We start from the raw sequence: 26,563 nt of genomic DNA, 5'->3' as shown, positions 1-26,563 counted from the left end.
TATTCCAAATTTTTATTACTATGCACTAGTTTAAAGTACTTTAAACATAAAACCCCAAAAAATCTCACACATAAAAATAAGAAACAAAACCATCCCGTGCACACTCTCTATCCTGTTGCAGTTTACGAATCTGAAAATGTTGATCTATCAGTGTCAGCCTTTGGTATTTTCCATCAATGACTCTAAGCTCTCATGAATAGTCTGTAATCAGAAATCATAGCTCTTAGGTAGAAAGGAATCACAAATTCATATATTATTCACTCTGCAAATGAGAAGAGAAACGAGAAAAACTTTTGTATGGTATTCAAGAGTCCTTACCACCAAGAATTGTAGACAAATGGCATGGGAAGCAGGATGAATTATGAGAGGCTTGGCAAAACTTTAACTGAAAAGGTTGAAAAGCTAAGGAAACTACAGGCCTTTTCTCTTGCTCAGCATTCACTTTACTAGTTCCCCACAGTATTTCAAAACTTAATCCCTTTGGTCATTCCACTGCCTGGCCTCCCTCTGAATTCTCTTAATCCTTTCTGCACAGAGGAATGATACCTTCAACCCTCATGGAAAGTAGATCTGCAGGTCTTTAAAGTGCCATGGAAACCAGACACAAATTGCAACTAACTAGTCATTCTCACATTCCTTTCTAACATTCAAGATGCATGCAGTCACACCTTTATAACTTAAACCTAAGTCACTATCTCATCTAAAAAGAAATTGAAATTTCTTGGCTCTAAGAGAAAACAGATTATTCCTGACACAGCAACATATAGAGCCAAAAAAGGTTCTATATGCAAAGAGGTCTCCCAAACATCTCAACCGCAAGGATAAAAGAACAATAGAAGCACACTGCGAGTCCGACAATCTGGAAAGATTTTTAGCTGAGAATGAGAGACCTCTGTAAGAAACAACCAGATCTCCCACCTCCTAAATCCTTCTACCACCATGCCATAACCCACACGTTCTTACGCCTGAAATAGGGAAAACTATTCCCTGTATTGAAGGTTGAGCTCTCTCTCATGCCAAAGCAGAACTCACATCAGAGAACTCAAACATTGTCAGTCTCGGCATATGTTCCAAGCAAACCTTTCCTGCCTGAGAGGGAGAAAGGTTATTACTGCCCTCTCTCACAACATCACCTGAAACATGACTTTCTCTTTCTTTACTAACACAGGACTTCATTAAAAACAAAGAAGAACATGGCAGCAGATTTTCAGTTTGTCATCTTTTCACTAGTCACTGGATTTCCTATTTTGATGAAAGGAGAACATGAACATTCCCAGAATTCTAAATGCATTAAAATTATTTCAACTTTTGGTAAATCGAGGCAAACATTGCTTGAGTAGGTCACAAGTTACTCAATGTGTGTATTAGACTTGTGGTATATTCTGAGGAACAAGTTGAAAAACACTGTTACTTAATATTGTTACCATATCTTGTGCTCTTCAAGAAATTTATTCTACTTCTTCTAAGAAGAGAAAATAGAAAACTAAGACTGTAGGGATTGTTTCACATCATCTGGTGCTCTTCTTGGAGGTATCCTGCCTCCATCTTGGAGGAAGAACCAGAGTACACGCCACAGCACTTGCTTCTTACTGGAAAGGGCCATGGACATGTGGGCAAGTGGGAAACCACAGCATACTCTACACTCCAGTGTATCTGGGACTTGGGATGTTTGGGAGACAAAGACTGGTAGTAATTTTATGAGACTCATCAACTTCATGGTTTCTATTTCATCAGAAAGAAAAAACAGCAAGTAAACTCAGACTTGAGACTTTTGGTGTGAAACAAAGGCAAGTCCTTACAAAAGAATTCCTGCAGAATTAACCTATAATCTCCTCTGGGCAGAGATCTCCATTTTCCTTTACTTGAAAAAATATTAGGTGAAAAATGGAGAAAAAGAATCTCAGGTAGGCAAAGGCCTGTTTTCCTCACAGCATATTATAACTATTTTCTCTAGCAATGCAATTTTATGGCATACGTATTGGGAAATCAGCCATTCCCGCAGCAGTTTCTGAATTCTCAACGTGGAAATTCATGAAATGCATGATGGAAGATGTCAGAAGCAGCTAGACGGTCCCTGAATGATTGCAGCACTTTCCACAGGGAAAAGAGTCTGCAAATCTGTACTGGCATAAAGAGTATGTCAGAAGCACAAAGAAAAATAAAAAGAAACTAATTACCTCCCTGATCCTCTGATGTTCTTTACTTGATCTGTACACAACCTAACATTTTAGCTGTCAGACTGACTTTTCAAGCAGGCATTTGGAGCTGGATATTCATGTAATCTGGGATCTTTCTCCAACCTAAGCTTGCTGATTTGAGTTTTAAAACACCTTTTGTTCCTAGCTAAACACATTTGCATTTAGGGAAACAGAGCAGTAGCAGTTTAGTTCTTTCACACAAATGGTTACTTTAGAGCAGTGGGAACCTTCTGAACATGGAGACTAAAAAGTGATGAATTATTATTTGCTTTAAAAGCCTTTAAGCATCCTGTGGCTCTGAAGATCTGGTCTTGAATAGAAAGAAGACACTTGCAGAATCTGAGTTTTTTCCAGAGGTCAAATAGGAGAATAATCCAAATATAAGAAAACAAGCAAAAAAATCCTCCCTTCCTACTTATTGCATGTATTCTTCACAGGCCCTTGGAAACCAAAAAGACAAAATAAAAAAGAGTCCAGAAGTATGCTAAAACATTGGGTAGTACCTTTGGGAGGCTTTGATTTTGATTTTGCTAAACCTTTATTTCAAAATGAAAACGTACAGGACTTTTAACTGCCCGATCACAGCAGATCTTTCTAAGTCTCGGAATATTGGGATTTTTCTTTTAAAAGATTTTGTCAATTCAAAATCTTTTGCAAATTGTCAAGGTAAAATATCATCACATCTGTTTAAATCTTCATAAATTCAGATAACAATCATATCTGCACTGATTGCTGATATAATCTTCCATATAATCTTCCTCCTCAGAAGCATTTAGGAATCAAAACCACATGCCATGGGCTACAATTCTGTCATCTCTCATAAAATTAAGAATGACTATGAGTGTTTAGGGAGATCTTAAGGGAGAAAAAGCCCTGCATGTTTCACAGTTCTGGGAATATGTGACAGGCAGAAACTTATGATGCCTTAACTTGTGGCTAAAGCTGATTTATAACCAGTGGAGCTTCAATTTACTTCCAAATAAATAGGAAATATTTCACACACACACAGGAAAAAAGCTGAAACCTCAGAAGAGGAGAATATTCTGAGAGCTTCAGTGCTGTGTTTTCTCTATTCTGCCAGGTAAAAGTCCAGAGCCATTACCACAGAGACAGCTTGGATTTTAGCCCTTAAACAAGAAGATGGTTCTGCTGCTCAATGGTCTCAAGGTGGAAACAGCCCAACTTCGGAGACAGTGTTAAGAGGTGGCCAGGAACTGGGAATACCTGGCTTGGTTCTTTTTTGCTTTGCTGTGCCCTTAGATTTTTTATTTTCCTGTGCTGCAAGCTTAAAGAAGTTGGCCTTATGTGACAGGTGATGTTGCCTTTCTCACTCTTGTTTTCTTCACAAACAAGGCTTCAAATAGCCTGTGACAAAGAAAGGTTAGGAAATACACAGCTATAAAGCTTTTTGGAATTGCACATTTTAAAAAGCATATGTCATGTATATATGACATTTTCTTAGCAAACTGGAAGAGTACTTACCGTCAATCCTTGTTCTCCTGGTTTCCCTGGTTCACCCTTAGAATAAAATAAGGAATGAATAATTTCAGCAACATGTCTTGAATTCAATTTTCTGTCTAATAATAAAATACCTTAAAAATTTCATTCTTAAACAGGTATGGCATCTGACTGCATATTAAATATATTACTTTTTTGCTTTTTAACCCGGTAGGCCAAATCACAGACATCTTAAGAAGCAAAGCACTATTTCACAATCATGTAATGGTATAGTTCTCAAGGCAAGAGTTAAGCATTAGTGTTCTGACTCTGTCCCTTGGTTCTAAATATAATATTCCATTTCACAGTGCTAAAGTACACAGAGAAAGGTCATTTTCACATACATGCTGAATCCTGCAGTTTATATATTCCAAGACTACTGCTCTGTGTCACCACCTCATTCAGCAAGCATAACTTACCGTTGTCAATTATCATGTTCCATAAACCCAAGAATACTGGTATTCTGAAGCCATGCAATAATTACTCAGCTGCTAAATACCTGGATTGGCTTTCAAACCCATCATTTTTCCAATGTATTCTCTTTCTGCAGGCACAACTCTACATAAAGTCAGAATCTATCTTCTCTCCTTTCTTGCCATATGAACACACACATCTGTCTGTAGAGGCAGTAAAACATATCAGTCCTACAATACGGGCTAAAAATACCCATTCAAAAAAACCGGTGGTCTGGTTTATAGATCATTCCCTTGAAAACCCAACTGAGCACAGGGCAGTCCATGTGCTATTGTATCAGCACAGCTGCAGGGTCTTCTTTAGCAGCTCTGTCATAAAAGAAAGCCTGTCATAAAATTGATAAGAACTGTTCTGATGTCATTGTTCTTAGCAACTGAAAAGAATCAGAACTGCATCTCTGGGTATGTGTGCATCACATTCAGAAGCAAACATGCAGCATCTGCAAACACAACAACATAGCCAGAAGAAAGAAGCCACATAGGCACAGGTTTCTGACAGCTCATTACCCAAGCTTGCTGGACTCTTCAGCTCGCTCTGAAGCCTTGCTAACTTACGTATATAGCAATCACACAGCCTGAAGTGAGCATCAAGATATCCCCATAAACGTTGGGAAATAATTCTGAAAAAATTTCAAGAGTTTGTATCATATTCTATTGTCTTCTTACCAGCAAAAACCCTTCACTCTCCTCTTACTTCCTTTTGGAGGTGTTAAAGTTTCAAATTCTTCGTGCCGGTGTCTGTGTGACGCAAAGAGAAGGCACCTATTCTACGTGTCACTATCAGGAAATCAAGTGTGTTCTGGTTCCAACAGGTTCCACTGCTGATGTCCAAAGAAAGGCTTAGAAAAAGACTGCACAACCCTTTCAAGGTGCTCTCTCTGCTGGCAATATGCCCAATGGCATTTCCCAAACACTTCTACCTCCTTGGCTCTAATGATTTCCTGCCCAAGAAACCAACATAATCTCATCTCTAGAAGCTGTAAGTATCTGTAATGGGATGCACACCTTTGGGTTGCAAGGTGGTGATGACACAGATAGAGATGTGTGGACACAAAGGCTGTTCCTCAACCTGCTACACTGCAGAAGAGAAGTAATAGTGGCTCCTGGAGTTACTCCCTCTACCTTGCTACCTCATCTGCCTGACTTTTCCAGGATATACAGCAAGTGTATGGGCATAGGGGAAAGCAAGAGCCAAAACATCATCGTATAGCTGTAGGAATTGTAAAGCTTCTTGCTTGAGAGGGAGAGGCCAGAAGAGAAGCCCCTGCTTTGCCCAACACTACAAAAGAGGAAAAGTCTGCCTAATGGTGGTTGGTCACTGTAAGGACATCCTCCTATAGCTGTGTGATACTGCAATGTCCCTATTTGTAACACAGTGCAGCTATTGTTTTCAGCTCTCTAGCTCAAAGGTCCATGCAAGTCTGTTGAAGATACAAATCTGTCCTTACCTCTCAAATAAGTTTTCCCTTTACAGATCTCCTATTTGACTGCATGTCACACAGCCACGGAGGAACAAGCCTTTTGAGGATCAGGAACAGCAGCAAGGAGCAGGACAGTAAAGTCAGCAAACTGAATGGTTTCTACCTGAGTGCTTGTTTGTATCTAAATCTAAAGCAGTATTATGAACTGATTTTCCATAATGCTATAGGTCAAAGCTTAAAAACTATAAAAAGAAACTCTCTCTTGCCATCTAAAGTCAAAATCACTATAGAACTATCATAAAATGGAATGACCTCATTGCATAAAATACATGACTTTCCTGTTATGAGAAACACTAATGATCCCTCTGCTAAAAAGCACAATACCCCAAGCAACATGCAGTCACATTGTAACCAGCAACACCAGAGTGATTCTGCTATCCTCTTCTATGTGAATTATTAAAATATTATCATTGCAGTCAGAAATGGGTTCTGGTTTCAGTCTTGCCCTTACTAGATCAAACCAGCAGCAACTCTGCTCACTGCAGTTAATTTAACCACATTAAAAGAACACAAGGGAGGCCCAGAAGAGGCCCAAAGCCTGACATGCCACAGGACTAACAAGAAATGAGTAGGTTGTCAAAGTAAAGCATCACAATGACAGCAACAGACTTTCCATGTTATTTCATAACCTTGAGCTAGAACTTATGAGAGGGTGGTAAAAAAACAAAACAAACCAACAACAGCAGCAGCAGCCCTAGAGTACCACAGGTCTCAACTGGCAAGTCTTGCTGGATTTTCACAAGAAATTTTAGCAGAATCTTACTATTATCATCATGCTATATTATACAGTTAATACCCAAATAGGGTCAGAAGTGTAGATATTTTCTTTCTTGGTTTTTCCTAAAAATGCATTGCAGGGAAATTTAATGCCTTCCTGCCCTGGCCTCATGTAACGAGCTATGCTTTTTGTTCAAAAATCAGTTTCTTTCCAGTGCTGGTCATCACCTTGCTTGTTCCCTATGTGTCTTCTCAGCCATGATCTTTACTTAATGATTGTATCCACACATGTGCCATCTCAGTTGTCACATCTCCCTCCTGTCTCTGATTCCACTTCTGCACTGATAACACAGTGGCATTCATGACGAAAAGAGATATACTTCTTTCAAAAGGATAAAAATTAAGGAGGCTACAAGATATAAAACCAAACCCATACACATACTTTGTTAAAAAAAAATAAAATCATGTTTTTATGCATCTGTTTAAAAAGTGTAGGATTGATTCTGTACCTAAAACAAACAATACACAATATACTGGATTCTGCTGCTTGTTCTAATGAAATATGGGGTATGAGCCAAAGGAAATGGTACTGTTCTACTTTTTTAAAGATGGCAGAATCTAACTCCAAATTTCATCATAGTTTGGGCAGTATTTAGCAGTTTATTACTTTATTCCATGATTTTTGAGGTTAAACCACTAGCAAGTGAGAACTCAAGCCCATCCATGCTACGGTGTCTCAAATTCAACTATTCAGCTTTGTCTTGAAATTTGAATAGAAACATTTACAACTGATGGAGAGGGGCAGACTCTGCTCACACAGCTATTAAACATGAATGAGCAACTGAGAAACCTTAGAATGGGTGGAGAAACTGTCAAGGGTGGGAGGTAAGGAACCTTGATGTTACTGCTTGCCCTGCTATGAACTTGCTCTCTGTGTGTGGGACTTCAGGTACACCATGAAATCTGCCTGTGGATCAGCTTTCACATGTCTTGCTTACCAATCTTACCTCAGAAAACATCTTTGGAACTAAGCTGGCATACACTCCACAGAAACCTGGACATCATGACAGCAACAGACTAACTCACCGTTAAGCCAGGCATCCCACGAGGACCATCTTTGCCGGTATCTCCTGGGGGACCTCTGGGTCCTGGTGGCCCTGGAGGTCCAGGGGGTCCGGCTTGTCCTTGGTCCCCCTAAACCAACAAAAAACTCATCACAAGTTTGCTTTAGAGACATCAACCACAGAAAAAGACATTAATGTGCTCAGAAAAAGTGCAAGACAGGCTGGAAGAAGCTGCCATGAACTGGACAGTGGCTTCTTCACTGCTTATGGTAAAGACAGCATTTTGCCTCGAAGACCAGCAGTTTGTATCTGTCTGGTGCAATCAGCCACAAGAGCAGAAGGTTCAGATTCTAAACTGCTTGTCCTACCACAGCACACATGCCAAAATTTGGGGTAGTCTTACAATATTTTACTCATCTAGTTCTCCACAGCAAGTAACTGTTTTCAATGAGCAGCTGTTTGCTTCACGATTTGCATAATCACAACAAAGCTGAGGCAAAAAAAGAAAAGTCACATCTGAGAATATACAGTCTGCGCAGCAATTTTCCAAGCCCATGAATGATATATGGATAGGTTTCAAAAACGATAATGGAAAATAACTGCTTTTCCATGAAGTTGTACGTAATTTTCCATCTGTTTTGGGAGGCTGTTTTATAATGACAATTAGCTAACTCTCTTCATTTTTTCCTATTAATTTGTAAAAGTCAATTTTCAAAAGAGTTATCAAAACATATTACCTTCCCCTTTATAAAAAAGACACCCCAAAATGGTGCTTTAGTTTTTTTCAGCACATCGCTGCAAATCACTGAAAAAAGCTGTTGGCATCTTAAAAGTGGATCACTTAGCAAAGCCACCCGTAGCCTTTTAACTGTTAATGTCATTAACAGTGGCTCCATTCCAAAACATTTTCAAGGCATCTGACAAAAAGGCACAGCAAAGAGTAAACTGAGTATAAAGAAGAACCAGACTCCAGCGAGATGAAGCACTACCTTAATGAGGCGGCGTTTAATGAGCTGCTGATCAGCAGAGAGAAACCCATGATTGATTTTAGGAAACACCATCTGATCAGGCAGGTGAGGTCAAAGGTTGAAGATCAGAGATGAGAGAATTGAAGAATAGACATCAGAAGGCCCGAGAAAGAAATAAAGACATATTCATTAGATTTGTAATAGTTAAAATAATATAAACTGGTGCTTCTGCCTGAAAGAAACCGTGCATTTCATTTTCAAAAAAAAATGACCTCTAATGTACAGGACATACTGCTTTGTGAATTAATCGTATACAATGACTTAACTGTGTAACTTTTTTCTCCCCAGATTTTGTGTGAGAATTCTTCATGTGTATTAGTTTTTTCATTACCTGGGCTCTAAAAAACCAATGTTTTAATATGTTCTTCTTTCAGCAAAGCTTCTAGAGACAAAGCACCAGTTCAACTTTCAGTCAGATTTTCTAACCAGCATATTGTGCCATGAAGAATGGTGTCATTTTAATAAGGACTGGAGTTTCAGCTTGACCAGATTGCTTTCTGCTTAATTTGCAAATGCACTTTGAAAAAATATGGATGTAAAGATCAAACCTGTGGTATTTAACACAAATAGCTGACTCTACATGCAACCAATATAGAGTTCACTGCCATTTTCCACACTCATTTATGCCTCAGGGAAGCAGAACGACAGAAAAAACTCTTCTGAAAACAAAATACTGATCAAGATCATGAGGAATATGGCCATTTCCAGGGGTAACACTATACACACTTATGGATTTCATTCCATGCTCTGCATCAGGAGTACTTATATCAATGCAAAGGCGGTGAGGGGTTGACTTAGGTCTACCATAAGGATCCATTGGTATTCCACATTAAAAGCGATTTTTCATGTGCACTTTTATGCTGATACAGAGAGACCTGACTGAACAGGTACATGTCAGCCACAAACCTTGACGGTGAGGATCTGATTACTGTGCAGAGCAGCGACTGTGGGGAAGCCTGGCAGACCCTAGGGACACAGCACAACATGGTACGAAAACAGCACAACACAAACATCACAGAGACAATGTACTAACAGACAAACAGAACAAACACTATGTTTAGTACACCCCACATTGTCTACTGACAGGAAACAGCCTCTCTGTCATATGGGAAACAGTTAGGTTTGCACTACACTGCAGATGCAAGTTGCTACCTTACAAAAAGAATATCAAGAGATTTTAGAAGGAGCAATCCCATGGAGGTGTCTTTCCTTAAAATTACAATAAATTGTTATCATCATTTGACAGTTGTTAAGATTATCAGCCAGTAGATGATTGAGCCATTTTCAATTAAAATGTACTACAGCACTTCAAGAGACCTACGTAGAAAGTTTTGATTCTGGATTGCTGCAGAACTTTACAGCAGTAATAGTATACTTTGAAGTGCTTTGCATAATTAACATCCTGCTCCTCACATTCTGTTTAACATATGACATTCAGCACATAAACTGGTAGCACATACACAACTATAACACTGAACAAAAATCTATTGCTAGATCTTGGGTAGTCCATAATGGCCATGGTCAACGTTTTCAAGAAATACATAGCAGTGTTTTCACATCCAGAGCAAATTTTTTCCCCTCAAGCACTGTATGCCACTTACAGTTCCTCATATTCTACTCTACCAATATGTGCACAACGTGCACTGTATTGTTATGAAAATTGAAGACTGTGGCAATTGCGGCCTGCTGTCACAATACAAGAGGGTGAATTTTGCACTCAGTTCAACAGCTTTCTTATGCTGCCTTGTAGGGTGTGAATTAAACCTGGAAAAGCTGAAACCTTATGCAGTTGAGCAGTGAACTCCTAAAAAGAAGGAAATCTCTAAGCCCTCTTGCTGAATTTAGCATAGCACACTTTCTGAAGCAGAGGCTTGTTCAATAGCAGAGAGACACTAGGCTAAGGAAGACAGAATAAAATATAGCCTGGTAGCTCTAAGCTCTCTCCTGCCTGCATGACCACATGCCACCTCTGGGAGGTAGAGCTGGTGGCACAGCCCCTCTGCGAGGCCTGGAGCATCCAGCTGCAGGACTGCAGCTTAGCACCTCTGAAAGGGAAGGCTGTGCCTGGCTCTTGCTGCTGGAAAAAGGGCCTTCCAAAAAGTCCTGTGTGAAGGCTCTGCTGGTGTAGCCCATGTTGCCATAGTGCACAAGGCTCTTTGCAGCCCAGCTGGCCTAGTGGAGAGCACCAACAGGCCAGGGCAGCCTGCCAAGTCTCTCAGCTGCAGCAGATTCCTTTAATGCTGCAAATATTTGCTCTGTTCACCTCCACATGCAATCACACCAGAGATCCTCCAGATCACAAAGACTGCACCGGTCTTTAAAAAAAAAAAAGGCAGAGTAACTTCCTGATGCATGCATGTCCTTCACTAGCATTTTTGAGTTGCATTTAGCATCTTTATTCCTGATACATATCCATGAGATGAGGAAGCTGAGAGCCTGTAAGTGGGTCCCATAAAGCCGGTGGCAGTTTTACCAGCCTTCCCACTTCATTTGGATGAACTGTGGTGTGGCTAACTGCATTGCTCAGTGACCTGAAATCTCCTCTTCAGAAACACATAAACAGAAAACAAAACCAAAGAAGGCTAAAACTACTAATATATAAAGAAATCCACTCCTGAGGCACTGCTAAGACTGGAATGATACATCATTTAGGAAACAGATGTATCAGATTTGCATTTATCTTATTATGGAATATAAGTTAAAGAAGTTATTAGATAGTAATGTGCCAGAATGTTTACATCTGTGACTCATTAGCCCTGCTGTGCACATGGTCCATTTCTCTTCTGGATAAAACCACAACATCCATGTAATGGAAATGAGAACAAACAATAATTCTACAAAAGAAGTAAAATCTAAGCAGCAAGCAATAAAACTCATTTATTAAAAAAAGAATAAACAGAAATTTTTTAAGCAACTTCATTTTTACTCAACAGGATTACAAAACAGTAATTTTCAGTTACCTCTAGATTACCTTATTTGCAATTTGACATTTTAAAATGTAGAAACTCAAAATTAAAATTAGTTTTATTTCATCTTGACCATGAAGTAGAACTGGAAATTAATCAAGAAAGGAGCTTAATCATAAAATATGCTGGTTTGTCATGAAAGATTTTTTTTCCCTGAGAAAAAAATTAAAGACTTTGGAAAGTTTTGTGTAGCTGTACACAAAATCATACAGCACTTCACAGTCCAGCCCCAGCATTCTCAATGGTTCCCAACACCACACAGGCAAGTTTAATATTAGCTATTAGTATTGCATTTCTTTGCCTATATAAACACCACATGAGAAAAGGGGACAAACCCATTCTTCCATCTGCAGCTTAGTTACTTCTTTCAGCTTGTTACCAAGTAGGACAAAACTTTCCTTTGCCCAAAGTGGTAATAATCTTAGACCTAATAGTCAGATACATGCAACATCAGTTTGGACCTGCATCACCCCCCATAAGTAACACACCTCTTTGGAGAAAGACAGAAACACGGGAATATTAAATGGAACCCAGCAACAAAACTACAATGGGTCCATAATTTTTGCATGCGTGGGAGGCTTTAGAAGGCATTGCATCTTCTGGCATCCATGAAAGACAATGTTGGCACACAATGCGCTTCTAAAAAAGCATAAAAAGAGCTATCCTCTCCACAAAATGAGTTCTCTTCCTTTCCTGTCCCTCTGCTATAAATATAGCCACAAATAACTCCTAGATCTGTTTTATTTTTTTCTCTATCTAAAGCTGTTCTCCACAACAGATTCAAAGTTACTCAATTTTCTCTTTATTTGGTTTGATTCTTGAACTGCACATAGGAAGGGTTCTTGTCCTACACCCTGGGAGGCCCTAGCAGAATACAAAACACTACAGTCATCAACAGCGACCACTGGTCTACTAAATTCCTCTGCTGACAGCTACTCCAGCTCACACTGAAATGCTAGCTGGTTACAATTTCTAAATTAGCACATTTGTTGCATACCTCACTGCATTTTTGCCAAAATGCCAAGGAAAACATGATGCTTGGTGGAGGCTAACAGCCATGTGACCACTTTAGAGTGTCCTGCTTACCCACCTGGAAGCGTAGGTAAAGCCTACTTGCCCCCATACAATGGCTACTGAGAGAACCAAAGGATGCCATAACATTGTATCATTCCCTCTCTCTGATTTTTTACTTAGATGAAATAGTTCTCCTGTTACATTCACCACAGCCTTGGAGGATGTCATTCTCACTAGCTGTCCCAGATTTTTCACAGTACATTCAGCTTTGTCCACTGGCCCACATAAGGTCAATATTGTAAGCTCATAACCTTGTCACATGGCCAGTACAATAACATTAAGCAACAGCATTACTGGTTTTACACTATGCTGTGGACACTCCATTTTGACTATTGCATTTGCTTAGTATAGTAAATGTCACAGTTCTCCTTAGGATTTTCCTTCTGACCTGCCAGTAAACCCAAGCTACACAAGCTTGTATGTTCCTGTGAAGACATGGTAAATGAGACAGGAATTACCACCTGCTGTTCTCTTGCACTTCCTAAGGTTACAGCCAGCTGCTGCTATTTCACATCAAATCACACAGGCTTCAAGCCAGAGTGATCCTGACACTCTTTATGGCTGCCTTGCCTTTCCCCCTCCACCTCCAGTTCTAATTAATCCCTCAGACTGAGTGCCAGTCCTGCAGCTAATTATTGTACCTGCCCTGGGGAATACAGTGTTTGGTATAACCCCATACAATGCCATGGACTCTCAGCAGGAGCTCTTTTATATAATCTTTTTATCATAACTGCTGCATTCTCCATCAGCAAATCCTCTAAGAAAAACAGTGCACCACAACAAGACAAGGATCCAGGAATTTCTTTTCACTTAGACAAACATTCAGCAATTATTTGATTTGAATAAATTATGTAATGATTCAGACTTTGTATTACAACAACAAAAATGTAGTGTTTGAAGATCTAGCATAAACAAATCACTCTAAAAGCATTATTTTCTATAATGACCTCTGTATTCACAGTGAACTCTACCTGACACCACACTCAAAATGAATAAAACTGGAAAAAGCCAACGCTTTGCTCCTATTACTAGATGAATTTTCAGTGAAGCAAATATCTTTTCCACACAACTCAACTGTGAGTTCTGATAAGTGATCACCATTTGACCTACACAAAATACCCTTCCCGAAGGCACACCTACTATTCTCCCTGAAAGTGGTGGTAGGCATCCAGATATGGGTTGGTCCTCCCCATAACCAAGTTGGTTCTCAAAGAAGAAATTTTCCGTCCTGGCTTATGTTTCTCTTCAAATCTTACACCTGCTGCACTTATGTGGTGCAGGTAAGTGGCTCAAGCTTCTTCTATGATGTTTATTAGGACTGGATAAAATTTTATATGAGTTGTTTTTGATCAAATCGGTCTAATTCAAATGTTCGGTGTCACAGCACTTCTGCATGACAGCTGCAGTTTGAGATAAAGGAACTACATGATGTATTCTCAGTCACAGGACAAGGCTGTAGAAAAAGGAACAGGATGTACAGAGACTTCCTTCCTCACCATTCCTCTGGCATTACTAAAAAGGGGCAAGATGCGAACCAACTGGTGGCGGGTGAAGACACACACTGCCTAGCTCTTAAGAAGGAATGACAACATCCTCGTCTTGGGAGCAGGTATGTGGCACTCTCTCTGGAGTGTCACAGCTGTTCTGCATTCCACAAGAGTACCTCAGCAGACGGACATCAAAGGCATAGCTTGGCCCTGGAGAGTCATTCACCAAAAGGACGCTCATGTGAACTCTGAAAAGAGACACATCTCAAGTACAAGCGTCCCAATACTTTGGACAAAGTTGGCAGCCAGTACCATCTGAGTTCTTTCCTAACCTCTCCTAGTTACAGAGCTCGAAGTTACCTTGCTCCAATTTGTTACCCTACTTTTAGCTTAATGCAAACAAGGGAGCCGCAACAGCCCAATACTAGTGAAGTAGAACAGATAATTAATCCCAGGAATGGAATAGGTAAATACCCCTGCTGCCTTCTGGCAGACAAGGAAACAAAGTCTCAGAAGTTAAATTCACTGCTCACAGACAAATCTGCATTAAACCAGGTGTCCAGCAGTTTTCTCAGTGATGCTGCTTCGGTTAACAGAAGGAATCATGAATGGTTTTTTAACCTTCTTACTGTGGCACACTAAAAGTACAGCTCGAAACAGTGGTTACTTGAACTATAATTTGATTTACATAGGACAATTAATAACAGAAGAAACTACTATGAGGGTAGTCATACTGGTAAAGTATGAAATTAAAGCAGCACTCTGTGTGTGCTATATGTTTGAAGTAACACTCAGAAAAACAGAAAATATGCTTTTATACATAGATAAAAATATCATTTGAGGGAATACTATTACTATATCACCACTTCTGCTGCAGCTTTTGACAGTATAGTGATATAAATGATATCAAAGAGTATCAAATAAGAAAAGAAAAAGCTGGGGACAATACTAATTATTGCTAATAAAAGCTACACAGTTCTTCTATTAAGGCAGATAAAATTCTGATAACAAGCAGTATTTATAGAAGAAATTACAAGAAGTTTTAGTATGATATAATCAAATATCATCAAGGACAGAAAAAATTCATAGAATATGTTTAAATTATGCAAAATTATATTTAATTAACATAATACTTTATAGTAATATATATATATAGTACTATATATTTTCGTTTGACAAGATGTTGACTGAGGATAAAAATTATCAGCATTGTTTTGGAAACAAAGCTTCCTATTAAATCACTGATTTATCTACATTTGTTACAATTATCAAGGCCTTAAAAATGGAGTTTTGCTTTTGATGAAGGCAGGAAATCAGATTAATTTGTATACTACTATCTATTTGTGAAGCAAACCTGCTCCTTTCTTAAAAAAAACAAAAAAAAAACGACAAGAAAAAAAAAAACAACAAACAAAAAAAACACATAGTACCAAAATAGGATGGCTTTAGAAGAGGATGAAAAGTTAATGGTCATGGTTTAGTCATCACTCAGTAACCAATATTTTGTAATTTATGATTGAGGCACTAATTCAAATGACATGAATATAGGTTTTCCATGCATTGTCAGCAGGGGTTGACAATGAGAAAAAAGCTCAAAATATTTATTATATATTTCCTAGAAATGTATTAACTAATAGTAATAATACATGCATATTAAAACCAGACTTTTAAAAATTTTCATTAAAAAAATCAGGTCAAAATTTATTGCTTGGATATCTTTAATTTCCCTTTAATATGAGACAGTATAAAAGTTGTGTCTATAATGTAACAAGTGAAGCAACACTTCAATTTAAAAAGATAGCTGATAGCTACATATATACACTCACATTTGTATTTAGTTATTTCAGTAAATAGACTGCTTCCAGGACTATTTCTGTTGACATTAGGTAATTTTGAAATAGTTTGCCAGCACAGAAGAGTAGAACTTGCAAAACAAAGATTTCTCTCTATTAGACAGCAGAGAAGGAGCAAAATAATGAAAGTAAACAGAGAAAGAGAAAGGGTTAAATAGAAAAGAACATTATATTGCTACCCAAACCTAACTGCTTTACCATGACCTAAGGAATGTTTTTAATCTTCAAGTCAATAAAGGTTAACACAACAAAATAAACTTTCTTTTCTAGACCTTCATCTTTCCTGCTGAGGACACTTCAGAGATATTATCAGTTCTATGCTGACCCAACTAACAGGAAAATTTACGTAAACATGGCAAAATGAGAAAATAATTTTATGGACATAATTAAGTATGGCTTCTGGGTGGTTTCTCATTTCACCTAGACCAAAACAATTTGAAAGCAGCTGCTAGCTAATGATTTCTAGTTCTGATAAGCAAGAAATCTCTCATGTATCTGAACTAAAAGACAGAAGATATTTATTATGCCATTTACAGAAGGATGAGAAAAGACTAAGAATCCCAGAAACAGTAAAGTTGGAAAAGACCTCCAACATCATCGAGTCTAACCTTTGACCAAACACCACCACGTTAACTAAACCACAGCACTAAGTGCCATGTGCAGTCTTTCCCTAAACACCTCCAGGGATGGTCACTTCACCACCTCCCTGGACAGCCCATTCCAATACTTAACCATCCTTTACATGAAAAAATTCTTCCTGATGTCCAACCTGAACCTCCCCTAGTACAGCTTAAGGCTATGTCCTCTTGTCCTGTAACTAGTTGCCTGGGAGAAGGGGCCAACCCCCACCTGGGTACAACCTCTTTTCAGGTGGTTGTAGAGAGCGATAAGATCTCCCCTGTGCCTCCCCTACTCCAGACTAAACCAGCCCAGCTCCCTCAGCTGCTCCTCACACAACTCACTCTCTAGACCCTTCACCAGCTTCAATGCCCTTCTCTGGACACACTCCAGCACCTCAATGTCTTTCTTGTAGTGAGGTATCCAAAATTGACCACTGAATTTGATGTGTGACCTCACCAATGCTGAGTACAGCACACTGCTCCTGCTGGCCACACTACTTCTGATCCAAGCCAGCATGCCCTTGGCCTTCTTGGGACACCTGGGCATATGGTCAGGCTCATGTTCAGCTGCTGCTGACCAGCACTCCCAGGTCCTTTTCCACCAGGCAACTTTCCAACCACTCTTCCCCAAGCCCGTAGTACTGCATGGGGTTGTTGTGACCCAAATGCAGAGCTCAGAGCTTCGCCTTGTTGAAACTCAAACCGTTGACCTCATTTCATCAATTCAACCTGTCCAGATCCCTCTGCAGAGCCTTCCTACCCTCCAGCAGATTAACCCTCCTGCCCAACTTAGTGTCATCTGCGAACTTACTGAGGGTACAGTCAATCCTCTCATCCAAATCATCAATAAAGATTTTAAACAGGACTGGCCCCAACACTGAGCCTTGGGGAACCCCACGAGTGACCGGCTGCCAACTGGATGTAACTCCACTCACCACTACTCTCTGGGCCCAGCCATCCAGCCAATATTTAACCCAAAGATGGGTGCACCTGTCCGTGGGCTGCCAAGAGAATGTCGTGGGAGACAGTATCAAAGGCTTTACCGAAGTCCAGGTAGACACATCCATAGCTATTCTCTCATTTAGTAGGTGGGTCGGCTGGTCACAAAAGGAGATCAGGTTGGCCAAGCATGACCTGCCTTTCTTCAAACCATGCAGGCTGGGCCTGATCCCCTAGTTGCCCTGTACATGCTGCGTGATTGCACTCAAGATGATCTGTTCCATAACTTTTCCCAGCACTCAGGTCAGGCTAACGGGCCTGTAGTTCCCTAAATGCTCTTTCTGACCATTCTTGTAGCTGGGTGTCACCTGGGACCTCCATGGTTATCCAGGACTGATGATAAATGATGGAAAGTCACTTGACAAGCTCCTCTGCCAGCTCCCTCAGTTGGATCCCATCAGCCTCATGAACTTGTGAGTGTCTAAGTGGCACAGCAGGTCTAACTACTTCCACTTGGATTACAGGGGGGTCTATTCAGCTGCCTATCCCTATCTACCAGCTCATGGGGTTGGTTGCCCTGAGGATAACCAGTCTTTCTGCTGAAGACTGAGGCAAAGAAGGCATTAAGTACCTCAGCCTTTTAATTATCCTTGATGACAATGTTCCCCTCCCCATCCAAGAAGACACTCAGTACTAGCTAGATCCATTCTCAGACATTCACCTCTGAAGACCTATTTCCATTATCAAGGTACAATCTCTACTTGAATAATACATCCTTTGCAAGCCTACCATTATGAAATCTTCAAAGGCTTTTTTTTAAATTGGAGCAGAGCAGAGCAACTGGAGCCGAGCAGGAGTCTGACATCAGCATTTATTCTAGCAGTCCACAGGCTAAACCCCATCATTTTTAATTTAGTCATGGCTCAGTACAGTAAAGGAAATCTCCCTGAACATTTTAAGAAGCCATGCCCTCTGTAAAAAGAAGAGCATCCAAAAGACATACTAACATTAGCATTTCTTACACTGGTATTGAGGAAAACTAGTTCTGCACTTGACCTAAATGTTTAATCAACCAGAACTTTAGAGTAATTAGAGATCTGATATAAAAATACATAAAGAGATAAAAAAAGAATTTTTGTCAAATAAGATTGGTACATTTGAATGCATCCGTCAGTACCTTATCTGTGGTCTCATGTGACTAAAAGCTCTAACATGCTGCTCAAATTCACACTTAGGGTATGAATTTCAATATCACTCACACTACTGGAATATTGTTTTGGCTCACATTTTCTACAGGCAGTATGGGCATAAGTAGATTAAGCCAAATGGCATTATGAACTAGAGCCCTTATGCCATCTCTGTATGATGAAGGAGACTGATCCACAGATTACTTCTCAATACTTAAGAAAACTCCTTAGATACTTAAAAAAAAACCCCAAACACAAAACCCCAGACACAATATTCTAAGAAGTGCCTGACCCCTGGGCTGTATTTGCAGGGTTAAGTTCTTAGTGTATAAATTTACTGAAGATATTTTTAAGGAAACCTGAACTTCAAAGCAGCTCAGTATATATTCTGCATGTCCACTGGTTGTGAAGAAGAACTTTTGAAATATCTGATTACTATTTTTACAGTTTTGAAATTACTTCAGAAAGAAGGATATCTCAAAAATCTCAAGGCCCAAGGTGAAAACTTTTTAAAAGTTTAAGGTCTCATCTTGACATGAACAGTCTTTACATTTTATTTTGATTTCTCTTACTAATGAAAATGCCTAGAAGAAAAAAAGCAGCTTTTCTAAAGAATAAGGGTCATTTTGGAATTTCCGTTCAATAAAGATCTTTGTTAAGCTAAATGCATGTTTCAAAACAATATATAAAAACATAAAACCGGAGAAGCTTCAGGTATCTTATCTGCAAAAGATGAATTAGATTTATAGTGTTCACCACTTTCAGATATTACCTCCAATCTGTCTGCTAACTTGTCAAATTCAAGTATTAATGTCATGCCTCAGCTACTTTCAGGTACAATATATTTCCTGAAAATAATACTGTATGGTACTACCTCCAAACCCATTTATTTTACATAGGTATGATGGAAAACTATGTGCAAAGGTAACCAACCAGGTTTAAATGGGTTTAGTTTCATTTGGTGCATGACTGGCTTCCACAAAGAATTTCCATTAATTAAATTGTAAATCACCTGGCAAGCCGAGCAGATTCACCCTGAAGACACTTATCAGAGGAGGTAACTGATGTACCATGAAACATAAAATGGTCAGAGGCTTCATAGTACTTGCTACTGGTGAAATACACAAGGCTAAAAAGGAGAAGCCGCTGTAGAACACATTCAAAATAGATAAAGAGAAAAACAACAACACTGGTCAAATTACCCAAGTTAGACCCATATACTTAAAAAGGAGGTACTTTACTACAACATGCATTGACTAAAATATTGGTGAAATTTCAGATAGCCCACAAGGTGCTATTCACCACCTCTTCCTCTCCACTGTTAAAGTTATTGAACTCCTTTTCTGCAATCAGATACATAATTCAGTCTCAGCTGATGGCTGCTGCTGCAGATACAACTTTGTACTGTCCTTATATATGAATTCCTTAGGTCACAAATTCTCTGCTTTTTATCTGCACTTGAGTTACCAAACCCACAAAGTAGCTATAACCATTTGGTATGGTTCAGTAAGGACTTCACTGTCTTCCAGTATAGGGGGTATGTCTTCGTGAAGTGGGCACAACAGTCCTGCAGTCCTTGCAGGTTCCACCTACAACACTGAACAAACTTGCATCTTCTTATTGGGTATTGCCAACACTTCCAGCCCAGGGACTGAAAGCCACACATGCTTAATCACTTTCTAGTTCTTACATCTCTCCAATATTTTGCCAAGATTTCTGCATCATCATTCCCTTGCATTAATCCCACTTGTTTTGTTTTCCTGTGTTCAAACCTCTGAGTCTTTCCTTGGAAACTTCTCCAACACTTGTAATTCTAGATTCTTATCCTCAGCTATGTAATACTGTTTACAACATTGCTCTTCCATATTTGTTACTGAATCCCTCTCCAATACCTCCATAAAATTTGTTCTTTTGAACCTAAGATCACAGTTGTGAATGTGAATGTAAGAACACACATTCTCCTGAATGTAAGGCCACTTAATGCAAGCAGAACAGCACAGACAGACTCTGACATGCCATCTGAATGGAGCATCCTCTCCAAAGCCACAGGCACTGCTCTGCTCTCCTCCCCTGTCCTCTGTCTCCTCCCATTCCCCATGAAGTTCTGTAGCACAGAATCAACCAAAATATACAGCCCAGCATGGCCTCTGAGAGATACTAAATTTGCTTACAAGTTAAAAGGAAATTCTTACATGATTCAGAACGTTTAGTCTGTATATTAATTAGCTTAGAAAAGAGCATAATGTTCCTCACATTGTTACCCTCTACTTTCTTTTACTTCTTGAAGTAGTTTTCCAATTCTTTTTATTGAGTTTCAACTGAAATAATATTTAAAGCTGTTTATTCTTAGGCCACTGTCTTTATAAAGTGTAGTTGTATCACCAAGCATAACAGGACACCCTGGTAGTTAACACTGGTAGCACCAACATCAAAATCAGCTGTAAAAGCATGTTGTGACTTTAGATAATATTACTGACTGAAAAAGTAAAATTCAATTAAATCAAATTATACGAAACAAAACAGCAGAATAAAATAAAGTTGCAAATTCAAAATATTTAACATAGTTAACAGAAAAAAATAATCCATGGAACACACTGTTATGAAAAAATTTATAAACATGTAACTGAAGAGAGTTACTATATCATTCAAACAATGTAACCAAGTATTTTCTAATGAAGCACAGATGTAAAGAAGAGAGAAGTAGCACAGTCAATCTATCTTAACTTTCACACCTGTATTTCTCTATTTCTCTGTTAAAATAAACATGATATTTAGAAATTAAAAGAACCTTTACATTTCCCAAACTAAATCATGTTCGAACTGCTTGGATATTATTACAAGGTGATAATATTGTTATTATTAAAAATATTAAATACATACATGTCAGGAAAAAGAGCTAATACATGCATACATTATATTTGTTTATAATTCACTAAATATTAGCTACATTTTACATGAAATCTAGAAGGACATTTATTAGAAACCCGCTGGCCCTCTGCATAGTAGAAGCCCATGCATGGCGTGAACACATTGCTGGGGAAACTAAACAGTTTGGTTAGGAAAGCCAGTTTTTATACAGCAGAGCAAAATGCTTGAGAAACCTACTTCCACCCATAATGGAAATTGTGTATTTTAGTGCATTACTATTGCACTACTGAAATCTTCCCAGACACTACCTGGTCATGTTCAGTATTACTGTCCTGCAGACACTTACTTCAACATGCAGGGTAAATGCAGCTAATAAGCATAATTAGCTCAGACAGTGTATTTAATTTAGTTTTGCACTAAAGACTAATTGCCTATTCAGCGAAGGGGAAGTGTAACATTTTTTTTAAGATGCTTACCCGAGGGCCCTGATCACCTTGATCTCCCTGCAAAGTGGAAAGATGAGATGATAGGTTTAACACAGCATCTGTGTGCTACCCAGCTCTCTTATATAATCTAACATTACACTGCATCAATACAAACGGTCTCTTTAGGTCATGCTGGGAGAGCTTTCCATTCACCTTGTAAGAACTCATCCACTCACCTTCTCGCCTTTTGGACCAGGAGGGCCCTGAAAGAAACAAAAGCAAAGACACATTACTGATATTGATTAAGTCCTGGGACACAGCAAGAAACAGGTCTGCACCAACTTGCAGTTTCTTCCCAACAATGTATTTCCTTACAATTTTTCACTCCAAATGCCAGGGCTATTCTAGAGATGGCTTTTTCACTGTACTAATAATAGGCAATATGCAGTTATTTCTTGAATAGTTTGCTAATCCTGTGTGTTGAATCAGACTACTTATACAAGCAAAACTATGCCTGAAATGACAACATTTCTGTTGATTTCAGTTACAGACAATAGTTTATCTCCTATCAGATATGAAAGTTTCCTAAGACTGTAAAACTTCTTTGCAGTGCAGCTAATAAATTCAGAGACATATAAATCTGTCATGTATTTTGGCACCCTCCTTGTCTTAGATTGCCAAAGAAAAATGGATTAGGAAATCTAAAACTAGGGTTTTCATTCCTTTCTTTGGCAATACTGAAGTTGATGTTTAGACTCAAGCACACTGTTTTAGGCAAAATGAGCTCTTTGTATAACATGATTTTACAGAAGTACTACTTTTTTGTTACTTATCACCCGACAAACAGTAAGGTGATAGAATCACAAAACACTGAGGTCCTTTCCTATTCCATTTTTATTAAGCACCTTCCATAAAGCTACCAGCAGGTTTCTAAAACACTAGCTTTTCAGGTTAGTATCCTGTGAATAAAAACATTATCAGTCTGCAGAGAACTGGCTGTTTACATAATGCAGACTTTACCTCCAGCTTTCTGAAAGATATGCAGGTGTTTCATTACAAAGAAGGACCTGAGACACATATGAAAGCAGCTGGAAACAGAAGGAGCCATCCAACCTAGCAGGGTCCACTGTTGTAACACAAAGAGAGGGTGTGTGTGTGTGTCTGTGTGTATGCATGCAGAACAAGAAAAGTTTGTCACCAACAACCCTTGTAAAAATTCATGTGGTTCACGTAAATGCAATGGAAGGAAGGTCAGTCTGCTGTGTATTAAAGATGTGATCAACCAAAGGCAAGTCTTTGAGAATCCTTATTGTAGCCAGTTTTCTGCTTAGTTTTAAGGACTTCTGATGCATACCAGAGAAGAGCATCTGCTGCTAAATCTTTCAAGGAGTTAAAGCACATGCCTCTCCTTCCACAACCTGCCATCTGCATAGTTTGCCTCCTGACATTCCTTCATCTCCTTCAGGAAGGACAGTGCTTCACTGCTAGCTGAGTGGAAACTATCTGCTCAATTAACTATGACCCCTGCCCACTTTGTGTTGCCCTGAAAGCACTGCACCTTTCAGGTCCCTCCATCTATTTTTTTTTTATACTTTAGCTCTGACTGCCCCTCTCCAGCTCACATGTTCACACAAATACATACTAAAAGCCACATGCAGCACCGTCTACTTTTAGCTACAGACTCCACTTATATGTACTTCGACATGACATTACAGTAGAGCACATTTTCAGCAGGTCTGCTTTAAAATTTACACATCCATGCCATCAAGCTTGTGAAACTGCCAACTCATACCATCAGTAACACAATAATTGCATGATGGGAAGAACTAAAATCAGTCAATGCTGGCTGTTAATGCCTTTTTCATCATGAACATTGAGCACAAGTGAAGCGCTGTGCTCATGTGTTCCATCTCCTCAAATTATCAAGCCATTACTGGCTCAGAATATCTTATTGGCTGCAAACTGCAAATAGCATGACCCCTATCTGCTACATTCAGAATCCTGTTTCTTGGGCCTTAGGCATGAAATTATAGATAACATGACATGACTGAGACTGTAGACAGATGTTGACTTGTGGGATTTGTTGCTGCCTTTGTTCAGATGCTCAATGTCATTCTTATGCCCAAGGGTGGCCCTGCTTCTGGTGTGTTTTGGCTCAGAACTTTCCTGAGGCATGCTTGCTACAGTTCTGCCTACTGGCAGAAACTAAGACAGCACAGATCACATCAGCTGCCTGAATTAAGCCGGTTCACTGGAACAGAAACAAGTTAGAGTGCGCTCACATGAGGGTTCATCCAGCAGATCTGCAGGGCTGCTAGACTGTCTCCCTTGTACAACTGCTGGCGATATCCTCAACCATCTCCAGCTGCAGAAGTGGCCCCTGCCTCTACCCTGCATATTTTCCTCTGTTAAGAGTTCTCTGAAAGCACAGTCCATAGTCAAACATGCTTTTTAGTAAGACTGAATTGTGTATCTCAACTAAATTTTGTTCTCCTTTTCCTGTGCAGGATTTTCTGAAAATTATCTGTCCACATCATGTTCAGAATTCCAGTTTGTTTTTCATTGCTTGGTATTTGCTCTCCCTGAGTGACACACACCATTGTTTCTATCAAGTCATCCTTCCAGCACAAAAATTTTTCATACAAAGTATTCATAAATATCTGACAATTTTATTCTACCAGAAGTTAAAAACAACTTTTCAAAAGGCCACAAGAGCATTTCTGGTGTGAACATTCTCAGAAGTCTCTTCACTTGTATTTGCAATGCTTTTGTTTTCCTCAAGAGTCTCGAAAAACAAACAAACAATTGCAAACAAAAATAGCTGTTCTGGATGCAAGTGAAGAGAACCAGTGAGATTTCTTCAGAAGAAAATTAATGCAATACTTTCATGGCTTGTTCACCCATCTCTGGCTTTCCCCCCATTGTTTCAATTGTCCTCTATTGTTTCTGCAACTTTAAACAGAAAATTCCCATCTTCAGCCTTTGACATCTTCTTTCCATTTGTGCGGAGAAATTCTCCCAAGGTTTTTACTACAGAATTTATTAGTGTGTGTACACTGAACAGAGGCAGGGAGGAAGAAAAATCTGAGGGAAAGTTGAGTTTGCGGGGGTGGGGTGCGATTAGGAGACAGATTTGTTTAAAAAAGGGCAAGGTTTCTTCTGTTTAAGGGTATAGACACAAAGAACAGAGTGAGTAAAATAACACTAGTTTTGTACGCCACAGCATAGACATGCTGTTTTTTTCCCAGGGAGACTTCTGTGCTTTCACTTATGAGATGGCAGAGATCAAGCCACTAGCTGCTGAACAAATGTGAAAGCATTTTGTGTAAGTTATATGAAACGTCTGAGGTCAGAGCATTTCTGAAATAACTTTACAGTGTTTTCACTGGAAACAGAGGCTCTTTTCTCAAAGTGTAATTATCTACTCCAGACTACTATACATTTCCAAGGAGAGTTTATAGCCTGTTTCACATAAGCAAGGCCTTGTAAATCTCAAACACATGCAAAATCTGCATTCATAATTAGGCGACAAATACTACTGTTTTTAAAACAAGGTCTTCTAAAGCAGACTGAAAGGCCTCCGGGCACCTGCCAGCCAAGAACAAAGCTGAAATAAGGGTCAAATCCATTCAACAGCCATGTTCAGGATTACTGACAGGTGATCCTTTTTTTGGGGGGGGAGGAGGGGCTATCAAAATCCCATTTCCCTTCTCAGATGAAATTTTACAGTATTATAAATATGTGCATAAGAATAGAAGGGCAAGAGAATACAGTAGTAGAAAACAGAAGACTGATCCTTGCAGTCTTTATTTGGACAATATTCCCTTAGGGTTTATTGACTGTAATTGGCATGTTTTTTTCATATAGTTAGAATTTTATAATTCATCCCCTGAAAGATGCTAATTTTGTATTCCACCTTTGAGGCATTGCTGCCTTTATAGTTACATTCACAGGACCTCTTCAAAAGCCAGTACTTGACTTATACTGGTTTTACAAACATTCATAATTATCAGAATTCTCTCATATTCTCTCCACATTCCTGTTGCTACAGATCTGGCTTTAACCATAATACAGGTAGTTCGACTATAAACTCACCCAAAAGGCATTGACACACTACCTACAGTAAAACTGAAAATAATAAGGGATTCTCAGTAAGAGGTTCAAAGAAAAAGTAATGTTGTAGGTTCTGTAGAAAGCTCCAGACTCAGGACAGAGAAATACAGATTTTTTGTGACTGTTAGCCCCTGTGACACTATTGGAAAAAGGACCTGTCAGAGCCCTGGTGACAACCAACCAACCAATCAACCAGTCAAAATCAGTTGGACTGTGACACTCCCAGGTCCCATGGGGATCATCCTGAGATGTCAAACTCAGCAGCTCCCATCAGAGAAAGTTATCACAGAAGGCACAGGTAATAATGTTTCAGATGCAGTCACTGCTTTCCTACATTTCAACCACAACAACCACAGGCTAAGGCAAGCTGGCAGGTAGAGGACTGAATGTAGCTTGCAAGATTCAACCTTCATTTTCATTTAGGATCAAAGAGCATACAACCCATTCATCCCTACTAGCAGCAACAGTATCCGCAAAAAAGTGTGACTGGCAGCATAAGGGAACAGCAGCCTTGCAGAGACGAACAGAAAAGTGAACCAGACTGTCCAATGTCATCTAGACAAACTCAAGAAG

The 26,563-nt window shown here is 39.2% G+C and overlaps 1 protein-coding gene across 1 annotated transcript in view; it reads right to left on the bottom strand.

The window, feature by feature from the left end:
* COL25A1 (collagen type XXV alpha 1 chain) overlaps positions 1-26,563 on the bottom strand; it is a 306,323-nt gene that overhangs the window by 78,247 nt on the left and 201,513 nt on the right. Inside the window, exons 5-9 of the mRNA XM_029959490.1 lie at positions 22,114-22,140; positions 21,929-21,955; positions 8,420-8,491; positions 7,453-7,560; positions 3,681-3,716 (exon numbers count right to left, since the gene is read on the bottom strand). Of these exons, the coding sequence (XP_029815350.1) occupies positions 3,681-3,716; positions 7,453-7,560; positions 8,420-8,491; positions 21,929-21,955; positions 22,114-22,140 (270 nt within the window). The remainder of the gene's footprint in view (positions 1-3,680; positions 3,717-7,452; positions 7,561-8,419; positions 8,492-21,928; positions 21,956-22,113; positions 22,141-26,563) is intronic.

This window comes from Manacus vitellinus, unplaced genomic scaffold (assembly GCF_001715985.3).
Source record: "Manacus vitellinus isolate BGI_N305 unplaced genomic scaffold, ASM171598v3 scaffold_0_pilon, whole genome shotgun sequence".
NCBI lineage: Eukaryota > Metazoa > Chordata > Aves > Passeriformes > Pipridae > Manacus > Manacus vitellinus.
The sequence above is the reverse complement of the archived record's forward strand: the minus strand, read 5'-3'. Positions and strand labels throughout refer to the sequence as shown.